General features: G+C 38.6%; 1 protein-coding gene across 6 annotated transcripts in view; it reads left to right on the forward strand.

Annotated features, from left to right (window-relative positions):
* The window catches only part of GRIA4 (glutamate ionotropic receptor AMPA type subunit 4), a 214,983-nt gene that overhangs the window by 117,264 nt on the left and 73,404 nt on the right, over positions 1-24,315 (forward strand). For all 6 annotated transcript variants that reach the window (XM_054272071.1, XM_054272066.1, XM_054272070.1 and 3 more), the window contains exons 4-5: positions 7,870-8,054; positions 23,178-23,231. In XM_054272071.1, the coding sequence (XP_054128046.1) occupies positions 7,870-8,054; positions 23,178-23,231 (239 nt within the window). The remainder of the gene's footprint in view (positions 1-7,869; positions 8,055-23,177; positions 23,232-24,315) is intronic.

Consider the following 24,315-nt stretch of genomic DNA (forward strand, 5'->3'; position numbering starts at 1 on the left):
GGATCTTGTTTTGAAGGTGTCTCAAACACCAAGAAAATATTCAAGGTCATAGTTGTCAAAGAGGCAAGAAATATGATCTCAAAGGCAGTTTTCTTTATCATTAAATATTCCAAAGTATTTGAAACAAAAACACAATAGAAGAAATAGCTAAATTGGATCCATTATTTCCTCAGTTTAGGTTCAGAACCATGTGCAGTAAAATTGTCCTGATCATTGATGGTATAGGTGGCTTAATTGACAATCTACATCATAGTCGATCTCTTTGAAAGTGGACAGAATTTGAAAAGCTAAGTAAGCCCAGACATGGATTTTTCAAAAACAGATTATGTGAGCTAAAGCAATTTTCATTCTATTACAAAATGATTTTGTTTTCTAGACGCTGGAAAAAAAATGTGTATCTCATTCTAAGGCAAGTTTTTGCATTTCCATGAAATTTCGCTAGATCAATGCACTAGGTTTTCGTGGCAGGGGTTTGGTAGTGGGGATCTACAGGGATGGCTTCTGTGAGAAGCTGCCAGAGGTTTGCCCCATGTCTGATAGAGCCAAAGCCAGTTGGCTGAAGATAAACCTGCCACAGGCCAAAGCCAAGCCCATCCCCGATGGTGGCAGCATCTCTAGGATAATGTGTTAAGAAAGAGAAAAAGAGATAGACATGAGAACATGGGAGAGAAAGAGCTCTGCAGACACCAGTGTCAATGCAGAAGAAGGGGTGGGATGCTCTCCATGCCCCAGAGCTGAGGTTCCCCTGCAGCCCTTGGTGCAGACCATGGTGAGGCAGCTGTGTCCCTGCAGCCAAGGAGGTCCACAGTGGAGGAGATTATAGAATTGTAGATGGTTTGGGTTGGAAGAGACCTTAAATGTTACTTAGTTCAAACACCCCTGCCACAAACAGGGAACTTTCCACTAGGCCAGGTTGCTCAGAGCCCTGTCCAGCCTGGCCTTGAACACTGCCAGGGATGGGACATCCACAGCTTCTCTGGAAGCTTCTCTGGGCAAGAATGCCCTTCTACAGACATATACATAGTTGAAGAAAGGGGAGATGGAGAGAAAATATTAGAGATTTTTCCCCACATTATCCTACTCTGATTTGATTGGCAATAAATTAATTTTCCCCAGTTGAGACTGTTTTGCCCACAACAGTAACTGCTGATTGATGTCTCCCTTTCTTTGTCTTGACCCACGTTTTCCCTCATCCCATCCAGTTGAGGAGCAAGAGCGATAGAAAGCTTGGTGAGCACCCAGCATCCAGCCAAGGTCAACCCATGGCAACGAGCTAAAGAATTTTTTTCTTGATGAAATTTCTAGAAGACCTATCAAACACTGATCACACTCAAACTCAGAAAGAATTATATGAGATTCACTGTCAAATAAAGAGGTATTAAGTATTGATCCATTCTGGTTACGGGGGTTTTTTTCCAGTGTCTTTATTAATGATTTGTATGAAGAAATACAAAATGCATTTGTTAAGCTTGCAGAGGATAAAAATTTAAGAGGACTGTGTGTACTCTGGAATACATTTTTTAAATACATCACATTTTCACCAATGTACTTCAGGAACAACTTGGATCAATTGCAACATATCCAGAGGAAAGCAAGGAAAATTGTCAGAATTGAGGCTAAAACATTTTCCACAAGGAAAAACCGAGAGAATCATGTTTCAGAAACAGAAGTGGAGATAAAAAAGAAATGTAGCAACAGTCTTCAGTTACATAAAGGATTGCTTTAAGGAAGAAGGGAACAAACTGTTCTCCAGGCCTACTCTAGAGATAGGACAAGAACGAGTGGCTTTAAATTGTGCCAGGGGAGACTTCGGTTAGACTTTAGAAAACATCTCCTAATGATAAGGATAATTAACCAATGAATATGTTACCTAGGATGTGAATCCTCTTTAGAGATTTTTAAGGACAAAGAAAGATATCTGTCTAGAATTTTTAAAATATACTTTATATATTATATTTATATTATATATATAATATATAAGTATATACCTAAATATAATTTTTTTTTGGGGGGGATGGAGGGTTAGAGAGGAATAGATGGAACTACTTCTTGAGTTCCCTGTGTTACTTTCCAATCCCTGTGTCATTTCTGTGAATCAGACCCAAGAAGAACTCATAACACACCTGTAGTTCTAGCTTCCACTCTGTCAGAGGAATTGGCCAGTTTGCATGTGCTTTTTGTTGAAAGTTCTGTCTCCAGCTCACACTGTAGAAAAAATCAGGGGTGCAAGTTTGTTTAAGTTCTGGAAGTTCTATGCTGACCAAAATTTGAAACAAAACTGTGTGCTAATAAAAAGGTAATAAACACAAGGAAAAATGAAATATGCATGAGTTAGAGTGCTTGTAGTTATTGGTGGAATGTATGGTCATGCATCGCTCATACTGTAAATTTCTTCTATGGTTTTCATTACTGTATTTCCTGGATTCATCTCAACAAGATTTGGCCAGATAAAATAAATGGTAGTTATTTTCACTAAACCTCATGTCCAAACTTCTCCAGTATTCATTGAAAAAAACCACCTTTGAGATAGATATATAAGACCAAAAAAATGGGGTTTTTTATGGGTCACATGTGTCTCCTTTGCAAGCTTGGATGATTAACTTAGACAACTACTCTATAAACAGCTAGAATTAAGCAACATTAATCCAGTCCTGAATTTTAAATATATTGGCTTATCCTTACCAAATGATTTATTGGTCTTCTTCACTTCTATGTGAAGAATCCAACTGTGTGCTGGATTTATAGAAAAATTACTATAATACTAATTCCTGTAGTTGGAAGTAGCTTTCATAAAGTAGCTCCACCAGTGTATGGGGCTTTTGAAATCATAGTAAACTTTGCGAATGGGATTTATTCCTATTTGAAAATTAACTGGCCCTGAAAGAGAAGCAAATGAATTTGCATTTCAGTAACATGCAGCATATGAGCCCATATAAGCCCATCTTTGGAAAAGATCCATGTTTGTCAGAGATGTTTTCTATGCCTGTGGTCATAACAAATATATTGCATATGCTGTTTCCAAGTTTATTAACCTCTTAACTTACTAATTCAGTATTGTTAGTCTGCTAACAATAGTAAAATACAGTCATAATATGTAAATATTGTATCCCCTTCATTGCAGAAAATTAGTAATAGGTTGCTGGACAAAAGTTCCAAAATAAGAATTATTACTGGGGTGCTGCTGTTTGGAGCAAACAGCCACTTCACTGTCTGTGTCCTGGCAAGCCCATCAGGAATGATTGCTTGTGCTTAGAGGGTTGGGGAAATGGTTTCCCAGAAAGAAAAGGCTGCTGTAAGATGAAAGTTATTGAAATTTATTATATCACTGTAATTGATCACTGAACTATTTTCTCATGAAAGCAAGCTAGCAGGAAAAAGAAAAAAAAGAAAGAAAGAAAGAAAGAAAGAAAGAAAGAAAGAAAGAAAGAAAGAAAGAAAGAAAGAAAGAAAGAAAAAGAAAGAAAGAAAGAAAGAAAGAAAGAAAGAAAGAAAGAAAGAGAAAGAAAAAGAAAAAGGAACAAAAAAGGAGAAAAAAAAAAGAAATATCTACATCCCAGCAGAAAAAATAAGTCAAGATGGTAATCCTGTATCTCTTCAGTTTATTCTGAACATGCTGAAGAGATATAGATATCAAATTTTACTTTTTATTTAATCTGAAATAAATGAAATCAAATCATTTCCTGCTGAAATGAAATTGGTTAAGGAAAAGCCTAGCTGAAGACAAAAAAGTCTAAAAGGTAACTTAAATTTTAAAATCAAAAGCATTTCTCATGATTTCAGCTACTTGGATGGAGGAAGGTTGTGTATAGGCTCCAATTACAGGAATGTTGCAGCGAGTAGGAGGAATCCTAGGCTACGAAATTGCCCATTTTACACACTTTGGCCTCCAGAAGATATCTGACTCTGAACAAGTACTAATATCTCTACAGCACCAGCTGCACATATGCTATTATTTTTCTATGGCTGATCCATTTTTTGATGAAAAAATGCCAGTGGGTTATGGAATGAGGGAAGAAGGCTTAAAAAATCTGAGATTTTGTTTGTAATGTATCTAAATGTAGTATCGACCCCAATGCATGGATTTCTTACAGAAGGCATCTCTAGCTTTCATTTTACAGGAAACCAATAGAGTAATGTTAAATTTTCATGAGGGGGAAAGGTGGGGTGCATGGGGTCATGGGTATTTTTCCCAGCATTATGACTGTTATCTTTTGGGACAAAAAAAAAAAAAAAAGAAGAAAATAGCAGTATGGCATGTCATCACAATTCTACCTGACCAGAGAACAGAAAATAAGGAGAGAAGGGCTCAAGAAAACAAAATCTTTACCCTTTTGCTGTTTTGGTTCCAGTATATTGAGGTGGAATTGGTATTACTAGTCCTTAAGCAATTGGTAATAGTATCTACATTTAAGCAATGACCTATAAAAGTCAGTTGGCAGACTTCTCATCACAGGTCATTTGAGGAAAGTTCCCCAGAATACAGTCCCATAAAGAGGAAAAAGAAGTCCTGCTTGCATATAATGTCCTTGCATTTGGGAAGGACTTCAGTTGAGCTTTCAGGAAGTTCTGTTGGTGTTTTATTTAATTCATAGATTTTTTAATTGAAAAAAAAAGAGAAAAAAAAAAGGCCAGCTCTGTAAAGGACCAGGAATTCTTGATACACATTTCCAGGCTTCAAAGTTATGCTTGGGCACAACCATTTGTCTTTTTTAATAAATGAGTTGTCTGCATTTCAAGGTCGAATTAGTTGATGAGGAAGGGTTGCTATAAAAATTTGTGAAAGAATTTAGCTTACTTTTATATATTGGCATAGTCCTAAACATTTTGTTAAATAATAGTGTTTAGAAAAAATATGGATTTTGCAGCTCAGCTGATACGAGCTAGCCTAGGGATTATTTTGTTTGCTTGTATGCAACAAATAGTGTTTCACAATAAATGGGAGGGATATATTCCAGAAAATGAATCATTCATCTGTCTGTAGCATAACTGAGGATAAACAGCAGGTAAACAGACAATAAATACCTTTTATTGAAGAGAGCTATAATATTCATGTCTGCTGTCTTTACTTGTGCAAACATCTTTCTAAAGATTAGGAATTTTGCTTGAATAGAAGTACAGCATTCAGCTTCTGAGAATTTTCCCAGGTTAGTTTCAGAGGTTTTTGCCTTATAAAATGTTTGCAGAAATCAACTTTATTTCCTTGTCAGCTGTAACCAATTATTTTAGACAAATAAGCATTCTCCGCAGCATGTCTAATTTTTATCCAACTGAGCCTGTGAATGCCTTTATTCATTCTGTGTAAACTTCATCCTTGCCAGTCTGTTACATTAAAAATTGTTCCTGCACACTGAATAGATGACCATGCCACTGGCACTTGCGCAGGGATTCTGAACTCTTCTGATGGAGAATGCTGCACCATATCCCCTTGGTGCTGTTTAGCTGTGTTGTGCCTACTTGTGAAAACCCCCATCTGAGTGACAGCTACCAACAAGAAGCTGCAGAAGCTTCAAATGCATAAATGAAGGCAGTTGCTAATGAAATGTGGCAAGTGAAACCTTGATCCAAGATAGAAGAAAAGGCTTTCTATGTGTTTGTCTGATATTTGTCATGCTTTGTGCTGGGATAAATTGCCAGTTTGATCCAAACACACCTTAGTGAAGTTGTCCAAATAAAATAAGAAAGGAAGGAGGGAATGTCAATTGCTGTTTCAAACACCATTCATTCTGAATCAAAGAAAATGTTAATTAGTGTCAGGAAGCTGAATTAAGTAAATGTTGACTGCCTTGGTAGCACAGATCAAGTCAAAGTTACAGTGTTAAGTGAAGTAGGGACCCCTGTAACATTGGAGTGGTTTTAATATATGTCTATACGTGGAAATGAATAGGAAATGAAGCAAGAAATACAATGCTTGGGAAAGAATCTTGCCATGATTTGCAGAGATAATTACAGGCAAAAAGGAGATTGAATATAGCAACAGGAAAAGCAGAATAATTATGCAGCAATTAACAGGAAAGCTGATGGTTCTTTGAAAAAAAATAACAGTCATCGGGTTAAAAATATATGCTGAGTGCAGAAATGTTTTAATACTTGATACATTGAGTATTTGAATTCATTTCCTGCAATAAAATTCTGTTTCATAAAATAAATGTCTCATTTTTCTTTAAAAATATGTCCTTCATTTTATGGATTTATTTTAAATGTTATCTAAAATATCATCTGAATTGGGGGAAAAAACCCAATAAATGTTCATTTTGGAGTGCTGGTACATAATGTCGTAAAGATAAGAAAATTTGTATTTTAAGTTAATATTTAAAAGACTGCATATGTTATAGGGGCCAGTAGAAAAATAGCTACTCCCAATTTGCAAGAAGATTCGCTTCTCATGTGTCAGAAAAAGTCACATTCTAATAACACTGTCATCTAGTTTTATTTGACAAATTCAGATTTCCACTGTGTTGTAGGTCTTCTCCTAATTTGTTAGTTAGCAACCACACACTCAAAAGTGCTCGTTCTGAAATGTAACTTACTAAGATTTTTCTTGAAATCTCTGAGATATCTCATAGTTCTTCTACAGGGAACCTGCCATGCAGTGGCATCTTTAAGAGCATTAAAGTGACACCTGAGGGTCACTGCATTCATGCATGGGACTCTCTTGCTGAAGAGAGAAAGAGGCTACCACTGGGTGACCACATCACTAAGGACGATTTTTAAGAGGTGAAATCTTTAATTTAAAGCTGGTGGGGGGAATTCTGCCAGCTCATGAGTTAAAAACCATAATCCTGTTGTGGTTCTAGACAGGAGGAGTTTTTTCTGAATTGTGTCATTTTTATGAACGTGTTATTGAGAAACATATCTGTCCTTCTGTTCTTTTTGTCTTTTTTAAACATCAACTCTGGGTGTGAGGTGGACAATCTTCATTGCTTTAAAAAATTCCCTGCTTATTCTGGATGAAGAATAGAATAATACATTATTCCTGCTTCTTGGGTTGGTTGAGCAAGTCAAGATAAGGTTTGCAAGCAGTCCTAAGTCATGTCATAATCTCCCCTGCTGCCTCTGTACTGCACATCCCCAGTGGAAAAAGAAAAAAAGAGCAGGAAAGAGGTGAAGGGCTGGTGGTCCAGGGCAGCCTGAGACTTCTCTGCAGGTTCAGGGGGAGACCTCTGACAGGACACTGCCTTTCCCATCTGTGAATGGCCTCAAGGACAACAGGGAGGCATCAAATACTGGTACTGATAAAGAGCAGTAGTCCTGCCAGTAGTAACTGCAGTTAATGCTTCTCTGGTGCCCTTCATTCAGTGACCTCTAATCTCTTTGCATACATTGATTCAAGCTGTATGGAAGCTCTGAAATAGTTCAATATAATTTCTATTTATACATCTATACTGGCATATAATTTATATGTATAATTAAATTAAACAAAGAATTCTCACTAGAAAGCATTACAAGCTGCTTGGATTAAGTGGTGTTATTATAAAAAGAAACCCAAACCAAAGCATTTGAATGCTTTTGTGGTATGCAAATACTTCTGCTGAATGAGGAGGCTCAGATTTTTCCTTTGCTGTGTCCGGATACAGAAATTGTATAAAACTAATCTGAGAAGCTGAATGCTTGAGTGGAAGAGTTTGTGTGTATGAATCATATGAAGATTATCCATAATGCTCAGTATTCTGATCACTTCCAGCAATTGTAAATTTTGTTAATTGCATACTGTATGCTGATCATGACAAGCAGCATAGGTAGGATTCAAATATTCTCTTATTCCCTTCCCTGTAGGAGCATATGTTAAGAGACATAATATTGATTAAGGACAATTCCTGTTCAAAAAACGCAATGATTGTGTTAGTAGTGTATTGTATCCTTCTCTTTTAGGTTATTCAATACTTCAAGCAATTATGGAAAAAGCAGGACAAAATAGCTGGCAAGTCAGTGCCATCTGTGTGGAGAATTTTAATGATGCCAGCTACAGACGGCTTTTAGAAGATCTGGACCGAAGGCAAGAAAAGAAATTTGTAATAGACTGTGAAATAGAGAGGCTTCAGAATCTCTTAGAACAGGTAACACCTGCTTTTAATGTTGCTGTAAACGTGTTACTGAAACTCCAGATGAGATTGTGTTTTGTTTATTTTGTCAATGGAAATGAAATTGATTCTTTTAATTTTTTTTTTTTTTTTTACTTGATCAGCCTATATTTGTAAGTCCACTTGCCTGTTCTGCTCTCTTTTCATTTACAATACTTGTCTTAGCAGCTGGCATGTCAGGGCACGGAGCCTCTCCTTTCCCCCTCAGGACCTTGGTGGTAAAAGGTGCCCGCAGTCAGGGCAGCTGCACATTTGGTCCCACTTCCAGCACCTCCCTGCCTGATGCCTCCTGCATCAGGGTCAGAGGGCTGCTGGAACAACATGGTGTTGTTGAATTGCCACTGTGTTCTTAGTCTGTACCTTCATGGAGGTAAAGCTCTGCTTTGTTTGAGGGGGGAAAAAAGTCTATTTTAAATCCATTACTCTTTCTGCTTGCCAAATAGCAGAGGTCGTGTATGTCTAGCCATAAAAAGTTTTAAAATTATTGTTTCAAATATTTAAACTAATAGTTTTATCACCTTAGCAGGGTATTTAGGAACACAAAGAGCAGTGAATAAAAGTGCTGTTGAACTGGGAAGAGAGGTCAGGTTCTTCCATCAGTTATCCATGGAAACATGCTGCTGGGGAAAAAAAATACTGGGTCAGACAGACTGGCTTCCACTGGGTAACATCTATACCAGTGTGCAGAGCAAATATCAAATGCTGCTCTGATATGTCAAATCTGTCTCTATGCAGTGTTTATGTGTAAACTGTTTCTTAAATAATGGAAAAAACAAATGATGCTTTAAAAGAAAAATTTTGCCAAATGACAAAAAAATAACTTACGGTTAACTATCTGCATCTCTTATGATCACTCATATTACATTGCTGTGGTGCAAGCTCACTGTTGCTGCTGCAGGAATTGCAGGGAATGAATGCCATCTGCTGGTGCTGGCCTCTCTGCCACCACTCTCCTTCTCTTGGTTAATGTGTTAGAGAATTTTGAAGATTTTGTTGCAAAACCATTCGTGATGCCTCTGCCTCTGAAGTCACTGAAAAATGAAATGTCATTTTTCATACAGAAATTCATAAAATAGCACTCAAAATGCATAAAATAGTACTCAATGTCATATATACATCAATTTTGCTTTCACTGGCAGGAGGTAAAGAGAGAAACTGAGAATTAATAGTGTGGCTGATATAAAAAGAAATTTTCTATGACTATTGCCAAGAAAAGAACAGACAATGCCATATTGCTACAGATACTCATTTGACCATTGTATTTTTCTTTATTCTGAATGTCATTTTGTTTTAACATATACCTTCTACAGCTTGTAATGAAATCCTCCCCCAGTTCAGCCTACATCGTAGTAAAACAGAACACCCATGTGAGGGTCTCCTAAATTACATTCAGAAAAACAATTTTTCCCTCACTTCTGTGCATGCACATGATGTTACCTGATTTCTTTTACATGGCATGCAAATGTGATATAGAAAAAGTATGTTCTGTTACCACAACTCTTGAAGTACACCCACCATCCTGTGTAGGTGTTCCTAGTGACTATCCACTCAGTTGCAAAGGAAAATGAAGTCACTGAGTACGTTTGGATCTCACTGATCTCACGTGTACATGTTATTTTGATCCAGGAGCTGCTACTTATTTTCCTTCTAAATCGGCAGCTGCATAGTCAGTTCATACAGGTCTGGATTTTGCATGCCTAAAATCGGTAGCTAATGCAAGCATGTTAAGAAATAAAAATGGGGTTTGTGGCCACAACAGGCTGAATCAGACATGGTGAGTTTGTCTCACACCTCCACAGGACAAGCCTTAAAGCTAATTGAGTTTTTTCATTAACTGCACAGGGAGAGTTGAGGGTAGGAGTTAACACCTTACATGCAGCATACTTGTATCACTTTTAGGAAGTGATTTATCTGGCTACTGGCTAATTTTGGGTGGGATAAATTTTACCTAGGAAGTGAGCTTTTTTTTTACTTGTACTTATGTTATTTGCTCCTAAGTGTAAAATCTGTGCCCTAAATCCATGCTGCTGAACTGAAACTGGATTGTTAGCTTAGAGATTTTTTGTTCACTCAGTAGTCACCGTCTATACATATCTAACATATACATATCTATATTTGCATGACCTAATTAAATTGGAAGTCATGTATATGCCTGGAGATTCTTTCCATCCTTCTAAAGTACCATCACTGTAAAAGCAGGAATAGCATTAGAGCCAGGCTAGAGAAAATGTGCATAAGAGTTGCAGCTTTACTCTCCCCTGTGAAGGTTCTGGTCTTCCTAGACAGGCTGACCTACAAATGAGCCTGAGGTGCTGGGTTGGGGTTCCAATATGGCCCTCAAAGACCAAATGCTGCCTTGAGGATGGGCAGTCAGAAGCAGTCTCAGAAACAAAGCATTTAGTTTTCAAAAAATGGGAATGAAGAAATTAGCAAAAATAAATTAGCCCAGTGTAGAAAATGCAAAATAACAGCCATTTTCAAATATCAGCCATCGACTTTTTCCCTTTGCTTGGGGGCTTTAATAACCTGTAGCAGACAGGTAAGGTGGCTTCACAGATGGACTAAAAGTTGGCGTGTTCTTCCCTGCATACACGGAGGAATTGATTAAGCTTCAGTGAGTCTAATTAACTCAACTTCTTTCCTGCCTAGTTCTCCTGTAATTGAGAGCCTAAGTTGTGACTATACTGTAATACTTTGCAATGTACAAGTAAATGTTCTGCAGAACATTTAGGAAAAGTAATTAAATCTCAGTAATGAGACCATAACTCAAAGTGCTTTGCCCTTAAATCTGCGCTAATGAAGGGAGGGAAACTGGCTTGTGGGCTTGTGGGTTTCTTCTCAACTGACTGCCCATGTACATACACATTCACACTTCTCATGACTGTGTATCTCAAGCAGTGAAGACTGGAGGCTTTTCCACTGGCTGTGTTGTCAAAGTGAGCTAATGTGCTCCTCCCCAGCCCATGCCTGCTGCCCACTTAGCTGACCTGGTGTTTTCTTCTCGCTGCCCTCTTCACCTGCCAGCAGACAAAACAGCACCTTGCTGTTTCCTCACTTCTTGAACAACTTTATTGTCACCATTTCTTATTTCCTTTGGTCCCCATATTTCTTAGTTCATTAGTCTTTCTCATATATTTTCTCCTCTCTGTGTACGTCAGTGTGTGTGTGTGTGTAGAAGCTACCCCTCCACACACTCTGTATCTGGGACTTGTCTTCACAGAAAAGTTCTCTCCTGCAGCCCAGTGATGTGTCTGAATTCCGGAATTCCAGACTCCCCCCATGCACAACCACAGGATATGCTCTTTTTATCATGAAATCTTCCTTTTAGGTTTTATGTAGCTGTGATATTTTGGACAGGGCCAAGTCTGTATTGCTTTTTGTGGTGAAATACAGAGAAATGGGGTTTGATTTTTAGATTTCCATTCTAGAAAAGGATAGTAGGGCTGCCATTACATTAAATCCAGAAGATGGATTCAGCTTGCACTCAAGGGTTTGTGTCTGAGTTGTTTGGATTGCTCCCTCTTGTCTTCATCTCAGCAAAGGTTTCACATTTTATCACTGAAGGATATTCTGAGACTGTGATGGGTTTCTTAATAAAGCTGTGCTGTGCTGTCTTCTTTGGTCTTGTTCACCCACACAAGACTGACTTGGAGATATTTGGGAATATTTTGCTTGGTTTTGGTGTTAGTGTCCATGGCTCAGCCTAAAGTCAGCTTTAAATATAACACTGAAGCAAGACATCCATTTCTGCACACATGAAAGAGTTGTTGCCTCTGTGATCAGTAAGAGAGACAGTGTCTTCAGCCTGAGTCAGCAGATCTCCACCTACACTTGATCATCTGCTGTAACTTAAGCCTACCAAGATAATTTTAGATCCTTTTCATCCTTTATTCTCAGGATCGTGAAAGAACACCTTATCTTCTTAACAGCTTAGAACAACCATAACCAGGAAGACCTTTTTGTTACCTGGAAGTGAAACTCATTCTTTACACTCCTCTGGCAGATCTTACCATCCTGCATCCTGGGCTCTGAGAGACACCACACAAACACCAAGACTATTGCCAGAAGTGTTTTGTTTACTTGCCCCCTTTAAGTGATGCACATGATTTGCCTTTGCGAAGGGCAAGCAGGCCTGCAGACATTTTATTGACCAGTGTGGTCCTGGTGTGTGGCTGGGGGTGGTGTGGGTCTAGTCTGGGGCTGTTCCCTGCCCGTGGCCTCTCAGGGCAGCCTTGGCAGTGCTGGTGCTTAGGGCAGACTCACAGTCTGTAGCACGAGGGAATTCAGTGCTTGACATGACCACTGCTGCTCACCTGCAGGAATAACCTCAGACTGGTGTGTTTCACTGCTCAGCAGGAGCGCCCAGAGCAGTAAAATAAGATGGAAAGGAGGGAGCAGGGGGGTTGGAACTCAGTAATCTTTAAGGTCCCTTCCGAATCCAACCATTCTAGGATTCTGTGATCTTACAAAGATCTATTCCATGTCAACTTTCCACATAGCTTTCAGAAAGTGTGTTTCCATTTTGGAGAAAGCACATCTGTACTTAATGGTTATAGGAAATTTCTTATGCTTAACAGAATGTGTTCTAGAACCTTGTAAGTGATGTCACTAAATCTGATTCCCAGTTAATTTACCTAGTCCTTTGTTTCATCTGTTCATACACAGCCATAAAAAAAAGTGCAACAAATTTTTAATTCAAAACATAAACCAGGATAGTCCTTTATTTGTGTTGCATAAGTGACTAGAAACAGAGGCAAAGCCTCATTTTCCTACAGGCATGAAATTTGGGGTCTTTTTACCATTACCTTTACAGATTACTAGGACAAGACAGAGAAACGGAGCTAAAACAAAGACGCAGAAAGATAAAATGATATCTTCACAGTTTTATGTAACAGCTATAGCTTATATAGCAGAATGCATTTCTAGTGATTCATTTTCTGTCAAGGACCGTTGTGTCCTTGTTTACTGACATCCCTTTTTCCATGGCACTTTCAGCAGGTGGTCTTTTAAAAGCACAAAAATATTGTTTGAATGAAAGGATGAAAGTCAGTGAAAGGGATGGAAAATTCTTTGCTTCTGTGCCTCTTCTTTACAAGCAGTGTTTCTAAAATGCTCCCATGAATTTAATACAAACAACTTTCTGCTTAAGATGAAATGAATGCTTGAAGCCCATTGTAAGATGATTTCCAGCTCCTTCCAACTAATCCACTAACACTGGCAGCAAGCTGTACAGCATCTGAGCAGCCCAGGCCAAAGGAGTCATTTGCCACATACAGCACAGCAAGAAACACACAACTGTTCATTGAGAGTTTTCCTTCCTTTCTTAGCCCTTCTTTTCATTTCATTTTTCTTCCTGCCTTTTAAAGAGAGTGTATCTGTTTGCATTTTTGCTCATTTGGTGAAAATCAGAAGTCAAGTCATCCTAGGGCTGAAGGGTATTTCTACTAAAATTAGAAAATTATTACTTTAAACTTACATGCATTTATTGAATTTCTATTGGAAATGTAGAATCCAGGCTTCAAAATAAATATGCTAACAAAAGCAATGTGGGTTTATTTATTACTGAGAAAGCTCAAACAAAACTAATACCACACATCTATTTAAGCTGAAGTTATGAAACCCCAAGTCAGGCATCCCAGTCTAACAAAGTCATTATTTTTAATTTTTTCCCACTGAATTTTATTAATATTAATATTTATTTATCACTTAATTTGTACAAGTCAAATCTGAAACAATACAGAAACTAATTATAGCAGGTGGAAATGGTGTTCAGAAGTACTAAAACAAGTGATCTCCCTCTGGTTTTTTATGGACTTTGTTTTTCTCCTAGTCTACCTCTTCCACAAGCACCATAAAAATTTTTTTCCCAAATGTGTACTTACTGAGCAAGAAAGAAAAGGCAATGGCCATAGCTAATCAAGGAATGGGTGGAAGGTGTCAGTACCCATGTGCTGGCTGGTAGCTGTCAGACAGGAGCTGTAGTGTCCAGGTGCTTCCTGTCCCTTTGGTGGCTAAAACAGATGGGTCTCTGTTCTCCACCCAGCAGCCAGGATTAATAAGAACTGTACAGACTTAATGCCTTACATGTGTCTTAGAGATATTGTCTTCCTTTCAAATATAGCTGAAGTTGCCACATGTGTTAAAAAATATTTTACTGGAAAATTGATAAACAGACCCAGAGACAGCTCAGTGGCAGAAAAGTGATTTCCTTAGGAATGATGACAGAAAATATATAGCTAAAACCACACATTTAAGGAAATGCCATGGTGCTCTCTCCTGTGTCGTATGTGCATTTAATTAGTTGGGATACTTTACCTTCAGTAAATATACATTGTAGATTTTTTCCATTATTTCTTTGTTTACTGTTTTGCAAGCAATGCTGAAGTGTGATAAAACAATGCGATCAGATTTGAAGACTATCACAGAAAATAATTTTGAAGATTTCAATGAAAACATATTTTATTTGTTCAACCACTGTATTTTTTCTTTTACTTCTTCAGAGACTAATAACCCTTATTACTGGAGAGGCAAACTGTCATTTGCTCAGCCACAGCTGATATCACAGCTATTTCTTATACTTTGTTCAGTAGTCAGAAATGTGTTCAGGTATACAATGCAGTCAGTTCTCCAAACAGATCTGATAGTTACACTGAAAAATGTAAGCTAGGAGTCATTTAGGTCATGAGGAATAATGTTATTAACTGTAAATATTTTAGCCCTTTTCTTCTGGTCTTTCAATATTTTTCTCTTGTTGCTGTTAATCTATACCAAAAAGACATGTAAAACAATGTAAGGAAGATTTCAAAAGTATGAAGCACTGAAATTGGAAGTTAACAGTTTTGTTCACCTGTCCCTTTTTCTGACAGAATTCTTGTTGTCATTGCATATTAAGCATTGCAGAGAAAATAAGATTCCAGAAGCAAAAAAAAAAAAACCTGTACTCTTAAATTGGTGGTGTTTGTTTGCATACAGATTTTGGAGCTGGTTTTGAAATTCAGACTGTGAAATACTGACATGAGCAGTTCTGTTTCACAAACTAAGAGAATAATTGGGATTGAAGGTCACCTCTAAAGATTACTCCTGGTGCTCAAGGGGGCAACCTTAGATCAGGTTACTCATGTGGCTTAATTTTGAATGCATCCAAGGATGGAGATCCCATAACACTCTTATTTCCTGCTTCACTACTTGACTACCTCATAGAAAAAAAATAAATTCCTCATGTCTGGCTGGAATTTCTTGTGTTGAAACCCGTGTCCCTTGCCTGTCGTCCCATCGTTGTACACCTCAAGGGAGAGTCAGGGACCCTCTTCCCTTCACCATCCCATTGGGTATTTATAAATAATTGCTAAGATCTGCCTGAGGTATTTGTTCTCCAGGCTGCTCCAGTCACAACTCTCTCAGCTTCCCCTCATATGACAGAAGCTTCAGTACCTTTTGGTGTTTCTCTGGACTGTTCCAGTGTGTGCATGTCTCTTTTGTGCTGGGGGCCCAGCAGCGGGCACACCATTGCCTATGTGCCTCAGCAGAGCTGAGCCCAGGGGCAGGATCATTGCCGCGATGGCACTGCAGTTCAAGAGGCTGTTGGCATTGTCTGCCATGAGGGTGCATGAGTGGCCCATGGGAAGCTCAAACCAGAAGCCCAGGAGCCTTCTGGCAAGGCCTCTTCCTCTCCAGTGTGTACCCAGCCTGTCCTGCTGTGCTTCGTGAGTCAGGCTGAGAGTCAGGCCATGAAATAAGGCACAGATGTACACAGATGAGCTCCTTTGATTCATAGTACTCTTTTTACACACCTATAGACATCTCTCGAGGTAGAAATACCTTATAAGTGAGTGAACTGTGTGTCATCTTGTACTGAACCTTGCAAACCCGTAATGTGCTTGCATGAGAAACAGCCAGAAGGGATACCGGGGTGATCGGATCAACCTATGTCCTGTATTGTGTGACTGCATCTTAAAAAGTCCTTCAATAAACAGATGCCTCTCCAGCATTTTGGTTCCTCATTCTCTGCTACTGAGTAATCTGCTTCTTCTTCCTTATTTCTGATAGCCCTCTCAGACTTTTACCAGAAATTCAATTTAATTGTGTCTCCATAACGACCTTCATGCAAAATTCAGCAAAGCAAGCTGAAAACACAAGCTAACTGTAATTGCATTTACCTACCTTTATGTTTACTTCTTTCTGAAAGAGAATATTGCTACTCCTCATTTCTGTGTTCTAGGGCTTTTCATATGCAGTAACGTGTCAGTGTTTGTTTCTATATTTATATAAACAGATATGGCCATAAACACATCCACATGATGAGGACTATATTCAGAAAAGAAATGTTTCTCCTTTCTGCATGAATGGCAATGGATTTCCTTTCTTCTTCCATCTGTAGCAGCTTCGTCCTCTCCCACTGTCTCCATCTGACAAAGTTGAAACCTCAGCATTCTTTGTGTTCAGAGCCTTCCAGTGTCCACTGTGAACAGCATTTTCTTCTGATTTTTGCAAAGTGAATCAGTTTTGCTGTCAGAGATCATCAGTCTAGCTCCTGATGTACCAAACAGGCTGATTCCAGACAGTTTTTCCTTCATCCTGTTCTCCCCAGACCATAAGAATTAAATAGGATGTTTCCCAGTAGATGAGCACTTTTCTCAGCTCTGTCAGTGTTTTGTATCATCAAGATCAAGCCTCATTGCTCATCCAGGGCTTATTTGCCTTTAAACACAGAGGTGAAAACTGTTATGGAGCATCTGCCACAGATTTAATGCTTCAGTGTATACAGCTGAACTGATACATAATAGTAAAAAGAATTACCATCGCCCTGTGTAGTATTAAAATTTACACATGGATGTAAAATGGCCACAAAGTACTAGTATCATTAATTGTGTAAAAACTGCAAGCCAATAAACTCTAATTAATAATAGCCAACAATTGTTATTAACAAGCAAAATAGGGAAGTAGCTGCCCAGTGTCTGGAATGCTGTTCACAGCTGTCTAACTAAATCAGTTGTTCTATGTGTTGCTTGACACCATTGATTCCTCAGCCTTAGAGAGCCTTAAGGTATGTTGCTGAGAAATATCATGTTATGTGTTTGCACTGGAAACCAAATCTCTCTGATAGGTAAAATGGAGCAGATTGTCACAGCAAGAATTAGTAGTAGAAGTAGTAGAAGAATAATTAGTAGGACTAGTAATAGCAGCAGTAGTAATAGTAGTAGTAGTATTATGGTCAAAATGAAAGCAAATAAATGTATGTGTGGAGAAAAGTACAGAAGCCAAGATATTCCCCTCCTTCTCCATCTCCTCTCAATTTGTCTCAGGAGTGCTAAACTTGAAAAAGTAATGTTTGACTGCGGAATTTCTCTAAATTGATGGAGTTGTCAATTTGGCTGGTTTTAAAAACATTTTTTTTCTCGTCTTAGTTTCCAGTGTGTCTACTAACTGAAGATAGCACTTGTCACTTCTGCAATTAATTTAGGTTAATAATAAATTAAAACATGATACTTTGCAATAAATTGCAACATAATACAGGAAGACAAAAATTAACCAGACACATGAGTTACACAGAGTACTAGCTCCAACATTCCTGTTTCCCTGTTTTTCATGAGCACGGAGATGTGTTGGCACAAAGGATCACTACCACAACACAGATCAGTATTTATCAAGACACAGCATGGCTTTTACATGTAGTTTATTGGCATAATGTAGATTTCTTTATCTCTTGCTTGAAAAACAGCATGGACTGTCTGTATTTTTCCCCAGCGTCTATTAGATTTGCATGAATAAAATGCAGCTTTAGTTGTGCTCTCACAGAACCACAGGAGCAAATCATTAGCCAAAAAATTTGGCATGTGCACTGCACACAGTAGTATGGGCTAGTAGCAGCATTGTTGGACTTCATAGCACTTCAGGGATGTAGTAGCAGCTCTCTGCATATCTCTGTCCCAGAGGGAATGGAAGATTCATAAAGTGCCTTTTCTTCTTCATTCTTTATTCTCCATGCCTTTTTTTTTCTTTCCCTAGAGGTCTGTGGAGTTGCTTCTAAGCAACACTGGCATGTCAATGCAAACTGATAGTTCTCCTTGAAGGAGCCAGCCGCCAGCACTGCCACCAGCAGTTTCCTCACCCTGCAGAGCCAGGAGGAGCTCTGCACAGGCTCCTTTCTGTGAAGCAGCTGGGATTTTGCACACATTCCCACACTGCACAGTAATAAGAATGCATTTTGTTACTGCAGCGCACAATTGATGAGGTTTAGACATGAGAAATACGTTATTTCAGTCACTGAAAGAGCAAACAGGCATTAGGAGACAAAGGATGAATATGAATGATTTAAAGGATTTGTGATGTGACCTTCTTCTTACACCCTTCATCTCTTTCCTCATTTCCTTTTTCCTTGCAAGTCTCCACATCCTGTTTAGGATAGGAGTAGGCACAACTTCAGCAGCAGAAGGAAGCAAATAGCTATGCGCAGGGCACTGGTTAATGACCTTTGAGCCACCTCTCCAGGTCTTCTTCCCCTGTAGCTTCCTGCACTGAGCAGGGCTGTCTGCTTTGCCAGCTGCTGATAAGCCTGGGTTCTGTGTGGGAAGCATCGTTCTCTGCCCAGCCATGAGAGGGGCGGGTGTGCACAGCCCTGTTCCAGCTCAGCACCTGCCTTTGCAAGAGAAACAGAGCCACATCTGCTTTGTTTTCTGCCTTTTTAGCATCCTCTCTAATGGCTGTCCACCCTTTCTCCAATAAGAATGCCCTTTTCTGGGCACTAGTTGTTAAAATTAGGCTTGTTTCTCAATTGCTGTTTTTATGGCTTTGTGGAAGATTTATCGTAGGTTGAGATATTGCGTAAAATCCCACTTCAGTTGTGGTTTACATCATCACCATTTCTGCTGCAATATTTCAGGTCAGGTCTCAATCTTCTGTCTTTAACAAGTCTCCACTCTTTTTATATTGCATTAGACAGCCTTCATTTTATTGCAGGTGTTCTTTTTCTTAAGGCAGTGTATTGTGACACAATACCAAAGAGGAAAACCTTTGTTAAAGTCCGATTGGTAATGCACAGCTATCACCCTTTGAAGAGATTTAACTGAAAATAAGTCCTTTTCACTCCAGCTGTACTGACCTCCATCTTCTGTAAATCATAACAAGGGACATTTCATGCTACAGAAGCTAAGCATTATTTTAAAATGAGTTATGTGCAATATCCATTTCACAGTAGTAGAGAACAGAAGATGACCTGGGGCCAGATTCTCTGTTCAGATGCTGATGCAAGTTTGCAAATGGTTTTATCAAAGTCAGTGACCTTGCCACACACAGGAAAAAAAAAAAGAAAATAATCAAAGCAGACACTGGTAGCCCTTCTTCCCAAGAGTGGAACAGTTTCTGTATTTCCTAGACCAGGCTATTGATCAGCTAAATTGAAAGAACAGTGAAGAACAGTGAACTTCTTTGAAGTTCACGTTTCTGCAGAAACTTACATAAACAGTAATATTTGGGGGGAAAAACCAGCCAAAAAAATTGTGTTAGATTCTGAAATAAACTTGATAGCCTAATGGCCTTAATATCTCACTTTTTTATTTATTCTATTCTGTTTCATTTACAGAAATGAGATATTCACCAATAGTGTGACTACATGGTAATATATGGAATGACTCTTGTCTTCCTTGTTAATAGCAATTTGGGAAGCAGATTATATTTTCTTACTCATTCTTCTTAACACTGATGATTATTTAATAATTTCTTCAATTTTACAAATAAAAGTATAAAAAAGCTCCAATTGTAGTTACTAGTCACCTTGGTCATTGAACTAAAACCTGAAAAATCAATGTCCAAAAGCCACTGCAGCGTCCTGCTTACAGCTGCTCTCAGCCTTTCCCAAAGAAGCAAGGTTTACCCTTCCCAGCAGTTTCTTCCTAAAATCTCCCTGAGCAAGCTGAGGTCACCCTAAACTCCCACTGTGACAAAAGCCAGGTGCACTATGTTTGTGTGGTGTTTAAGAAGCCAGAGTGGGAGTATAGAGTGAAACCAAATGTTTAGAATGTGTAAGTGAGGAGGTACTGTATAGCCCATAAGTATTGTTGTGCATAACGCGTAAATACTGCATACTGCCCCGGATTGCTGGCACTGGGACAGCTGTGAATCAGAGCATCCTGAAGCAGGGAAGAGCACAGTTACACGTGCAGAGGGTTCCTCCTGACCTACCATGACCCTGCCCCACAGTATCTGCAGTTTCCTGGTGTTTCACTGCTTGTGTGACAGGCACAGCCCAGCTCCGATGCCTCAGCCCTGCTAGGTTTCACAGCTGCCCACAGTGTGAAAGCTGTGTGAAGCTCGCTGACAGAGCCACCAAAGGTCCCTGTGGCAGCACTGCCCTCTCTTCCAGGACCTTGCTTTTGAAATGAAGGAGTTCTGACTGCTCAGCCATGTGCTGCATGAATCTGTCACCTGCTTCACAGATGCTCAGGGTCTCTCTAAGAAAGTGCAGCCCACAGGAACACAAAATATCTCAGCTGGAACATGCTTTTTTTTGCAGTCATTCTCCTGGTTCCTGAGTTTCACATTAAGATAATGGGCTTGGACTCAAAATACATGAACTGGTTTTTATTTGGATGATGCTAAACAAGATGTGCCCTGAAGTGTAGTGTGAGTTCAGTCTGGTGACCAGGTTAGATGGAGTCCATTGTAAATCCCTGAAATGTATGCAAGGGATGCCAGCTCCTTAGCAGCAACACTTGCTGCACAATCTTATCCCACCAGCTGCCCTATTTGCTAATGTAGATGTTAGACAATGCCACTTTGCCTTCCCTCTGGGCTGTGATTGAACTTGGCCTGTTGGTCTGAATTGACACATGCACAAGGAAGTACCTGGGTTTTTTAAGTGCCCCCAGACTTAATGAACTTCTGTAGCAAAGGCTTTCTGGAACACTGTCACCTGACAAAAATCTCAGGCCTGTTTTGGCTTCTGGGTAATATCTAGTCTTACATTAATGGAATGTTGAGGTCTCATCTCAAAACTTTAGCCACTCTTAACAAGTTAAAGCACAGAGAAGGAAAGTGAGAGGCTTCACATTCCAGACTGAATAGCCGTCAAGCTCCACTTGAGTTCATTGCCTCAATGTCCCTCAGGGCAGAAATGCAGTGAAGTAAAAGGGGGTGATTCAGGTAGCAAGAATTTATATCTTGGTTTGTAGATCCTACTCTGCATCTTTGAGTATTTGAGAAAGAAAGGTGACAGCATGTCTAGTTTGGATATTCAAAACTATGACATGTTCACAGAAAACTGTTTCACTAACCAGGCACTTTTTCCCAGGACTATAACCAATTCCCAGTTTTCAAAATCTGTGTGATCAATAGCTGTAATACTTTCCAAATTCAAAGTCAGAATTGTACCCAATCTTGATTGAAAATAGAAGCCATTACTTTTCTTTTCTGTCAACATAATCAACATTTTTTGGGTGAAATTCATCTCAGTTAACATTCGGGAAATAAAATGTAGGTGTCTGCATCAAAGCTAATCCCCATCAACTCTTTCTAGTCAATGCAGAAAAATACACACTTTCAGGGCACAAGCTGTCTAATTAGTTTTACACATGTGCTTTAGAATAAGCTGAATCATTTCCTCAAAGTGGCTGCTCTTTCCACTGACTGTAAGGGAAGTTAAGACATCTCTGCGATACATAACTGTGTACTTGTGTCACTCAACCAAAGAAACAAGTTTTGAGATAATACAATTAAAATATCAAATTTCAGGTTTTTCAGAAATGGTATGTATTATTCACATCAAATCCAAGAATTCTGCAGTAGTATCTACATGCATTTCCTAGGAACAAGCACAGAAATAAATCTCAAAAGGAGATTTGCCCAAGATGAAGGTGAATACATTAAGAACAGATCCGAGGAGAAAGAATTGGGAGATGTTGGAACTAGATGATCTGTAAGGTCTTTTCAAACCATTCTGTGATTCTATGATTTTATATTATGTCAGTCCACTTAATAACTCTCAGGTTGTGATGTGGTATTTATTTTAAAATGTAATTTTTTTACCCTATATGAGTTTCCCTCTAATGAGGAGGCAAATATTATATTACCGTGCACTGCTGAATGAGTACAGATGTGTGAGCTTTACTGGGATCACAGATCATAATCCTGATTGGGATCAGGGATCATAATTCTTTTGAAGCCAGTTTCAAGCCAGGACTTGAAAATTTTTATTATATGGGAAAATTCATTACTTGAGAGTATCCTCCTCGCATGTACTGAGCTTACAATAGGCGAAGTTGTGACTTCTCCATCTCTACCATGCCCAATAAAATGTCAGCAGTGGTAATAAATCACTGATCTAGGAGTTTTATTAAGTCTAAAATTCATTTATACCAAGGGTAACAATCTGGTCAGGGCTTGGGTGTCTAGTGTCTTTTGCTATTTTTTAGGCTTATGTTTTGGTTTTTAAATACAAGCACTTTAATTGTAGACTATTGTCCCGGTTTCAGGCAAATTTAGGAAGGAAGTCTCCAACGGGGTCCCTCTAGAAAGCAAATTCAAGCAGCCCCTCCCCCTCCTCTTTGGAAACATAAACCTCTTTCAAAAGAAGTGGAAGAAAACCATTTATTTAACAAAGTATTCACAAACATGAGAAAATTAATATTAAACAATGGAACCTCTCACTGTTCTGAAGAGATGGCAAATTCAGAGTCCTTTTTATAGGCTGCAGCTCAGATCGCTCAGTCTCTTATCAGAGCCCTCACTTTATTCATAAATTCTGCACTTATTTTAAATAAAAAAGTAAATCAGGGGGTAGGCTTTCTATCTAGTGTGACATCTCCTCCTTTTGAGTTTGTATCCCATAGATAATTGCTCTATTTGGTAAAATAGTATATACTACAGTAACATTTTCAATAAGAAGGCACTCAGATTACCAGTTCATTACTTTACTCACTGTAATTTTAGCTTTTTCCCATTATTAAGCCCCTGGAAAGTTATAGTTACATTATTGCAAAAAGACTCCCAGCCTAATATTACCAGTGCTATATATTTCAGTTTATATCTAGACTTCTATGAAAGCACCTTTATAGAGAAAACAGTATGACATTGTTTTTCCTTTTTGGTCTTATTTCTCTCCCACAGATTGTGAGCGTGGGAAAGCATGTTAAAGGATACCATTATATTGTTGCCAACCTGGTAAGATACTTTTCTAGAATTATACCCCTACTCGGTAAGTGAAACACTCAGTTTTCCTTTGAAGTTATAGCACTTCACACAGCATTTCCCATTTGTCTCTAATATGTACTTGTACATAATACATTCTTTATGATGTGTAAAAGAACTTGGGTTTCTTATTGCAGCTATCTAGATATGAAGGGCACAGTAATATAGTAAGTAGTACTCCTAAATTTTATCAAAATCAAGGTAGGAGAAAGAACTGATACATGTATCTTGGAGCTGAATTAATCTAGAACTATAATGATTTTTGACTTATCTTTTTATTATTACTGTCACAAGAATTCTAGAGATAACTTTTATACATTCCCCAGGGAACATGTATTTTCTAGTAAGATCAGCTATTTCCAGTCAAATTACTACTTCAGTATTTTTACTTTAAGGCTAAACTGGACATTCACACAGCTAATTTTCAGAAGAGGGCAAAGAAAGAGCAAATGCAGTATTTTATTATTTAAATGACTCATTCTTTAAGCCAAAATACCTGCCTGGCAAAGCACAGTGAATGTAGGACAGAGTATAATGCATGCTTTAAACTGTTTGCTTTCTACTCACCCTCAAGGAATTTTAGTTGACGTGAAATATTTTGTTGTGCTTTGCTGCACTTGAACCTTCACTTAGTACCACTTCAGATTATATTTAAAGGCTCAGGTGTTGCAAATGAGACATCTGTACTCTTAGATCTTATAAATTAGATTTTTCGACATTACAATTTTATAGTTCCCCAAGTAATTTTTCTCATGTAAAATAGTTGCTGTAAACAAGGAACTGGATGTTGCAGTAATCTGCTAGTGAGGTATGCAGTGGAGACAGGCACATCTGATCTACTTCAGCAGGGCCACACTTTGTTATCTACTGTCTGTTCAATTATGTGGGTAATACAACGTCCTGATGCGTCACCTTTTATAGCTACTGTCAGTAACCCTTGGGACATGAATCAAATCTCTGTCCTTAACAAGTGCTTTTCCCCTGGGATATTGGGCCCTTTCCCCAGTACCGCACAATTTTTTTTTCCTAAATATTTCTAGATTTTCACTTGTATTTT

Source organism: Melozone crissalis, unplaced genomic scaffold (genome assembly GCF_028551555.1).
Source record: "Melozone crissalis strain CALT ecotype California unplaced genomic scaffold, PUWL_Pcris_2 ptg000013l_1, whole genome shotgun sequence".
Lineage (NCBI taxonomy): Eukaryota > Metazoa > Chordata > Aves > Passeriformes > Passerellidae > Melozone > Melozone crissalis.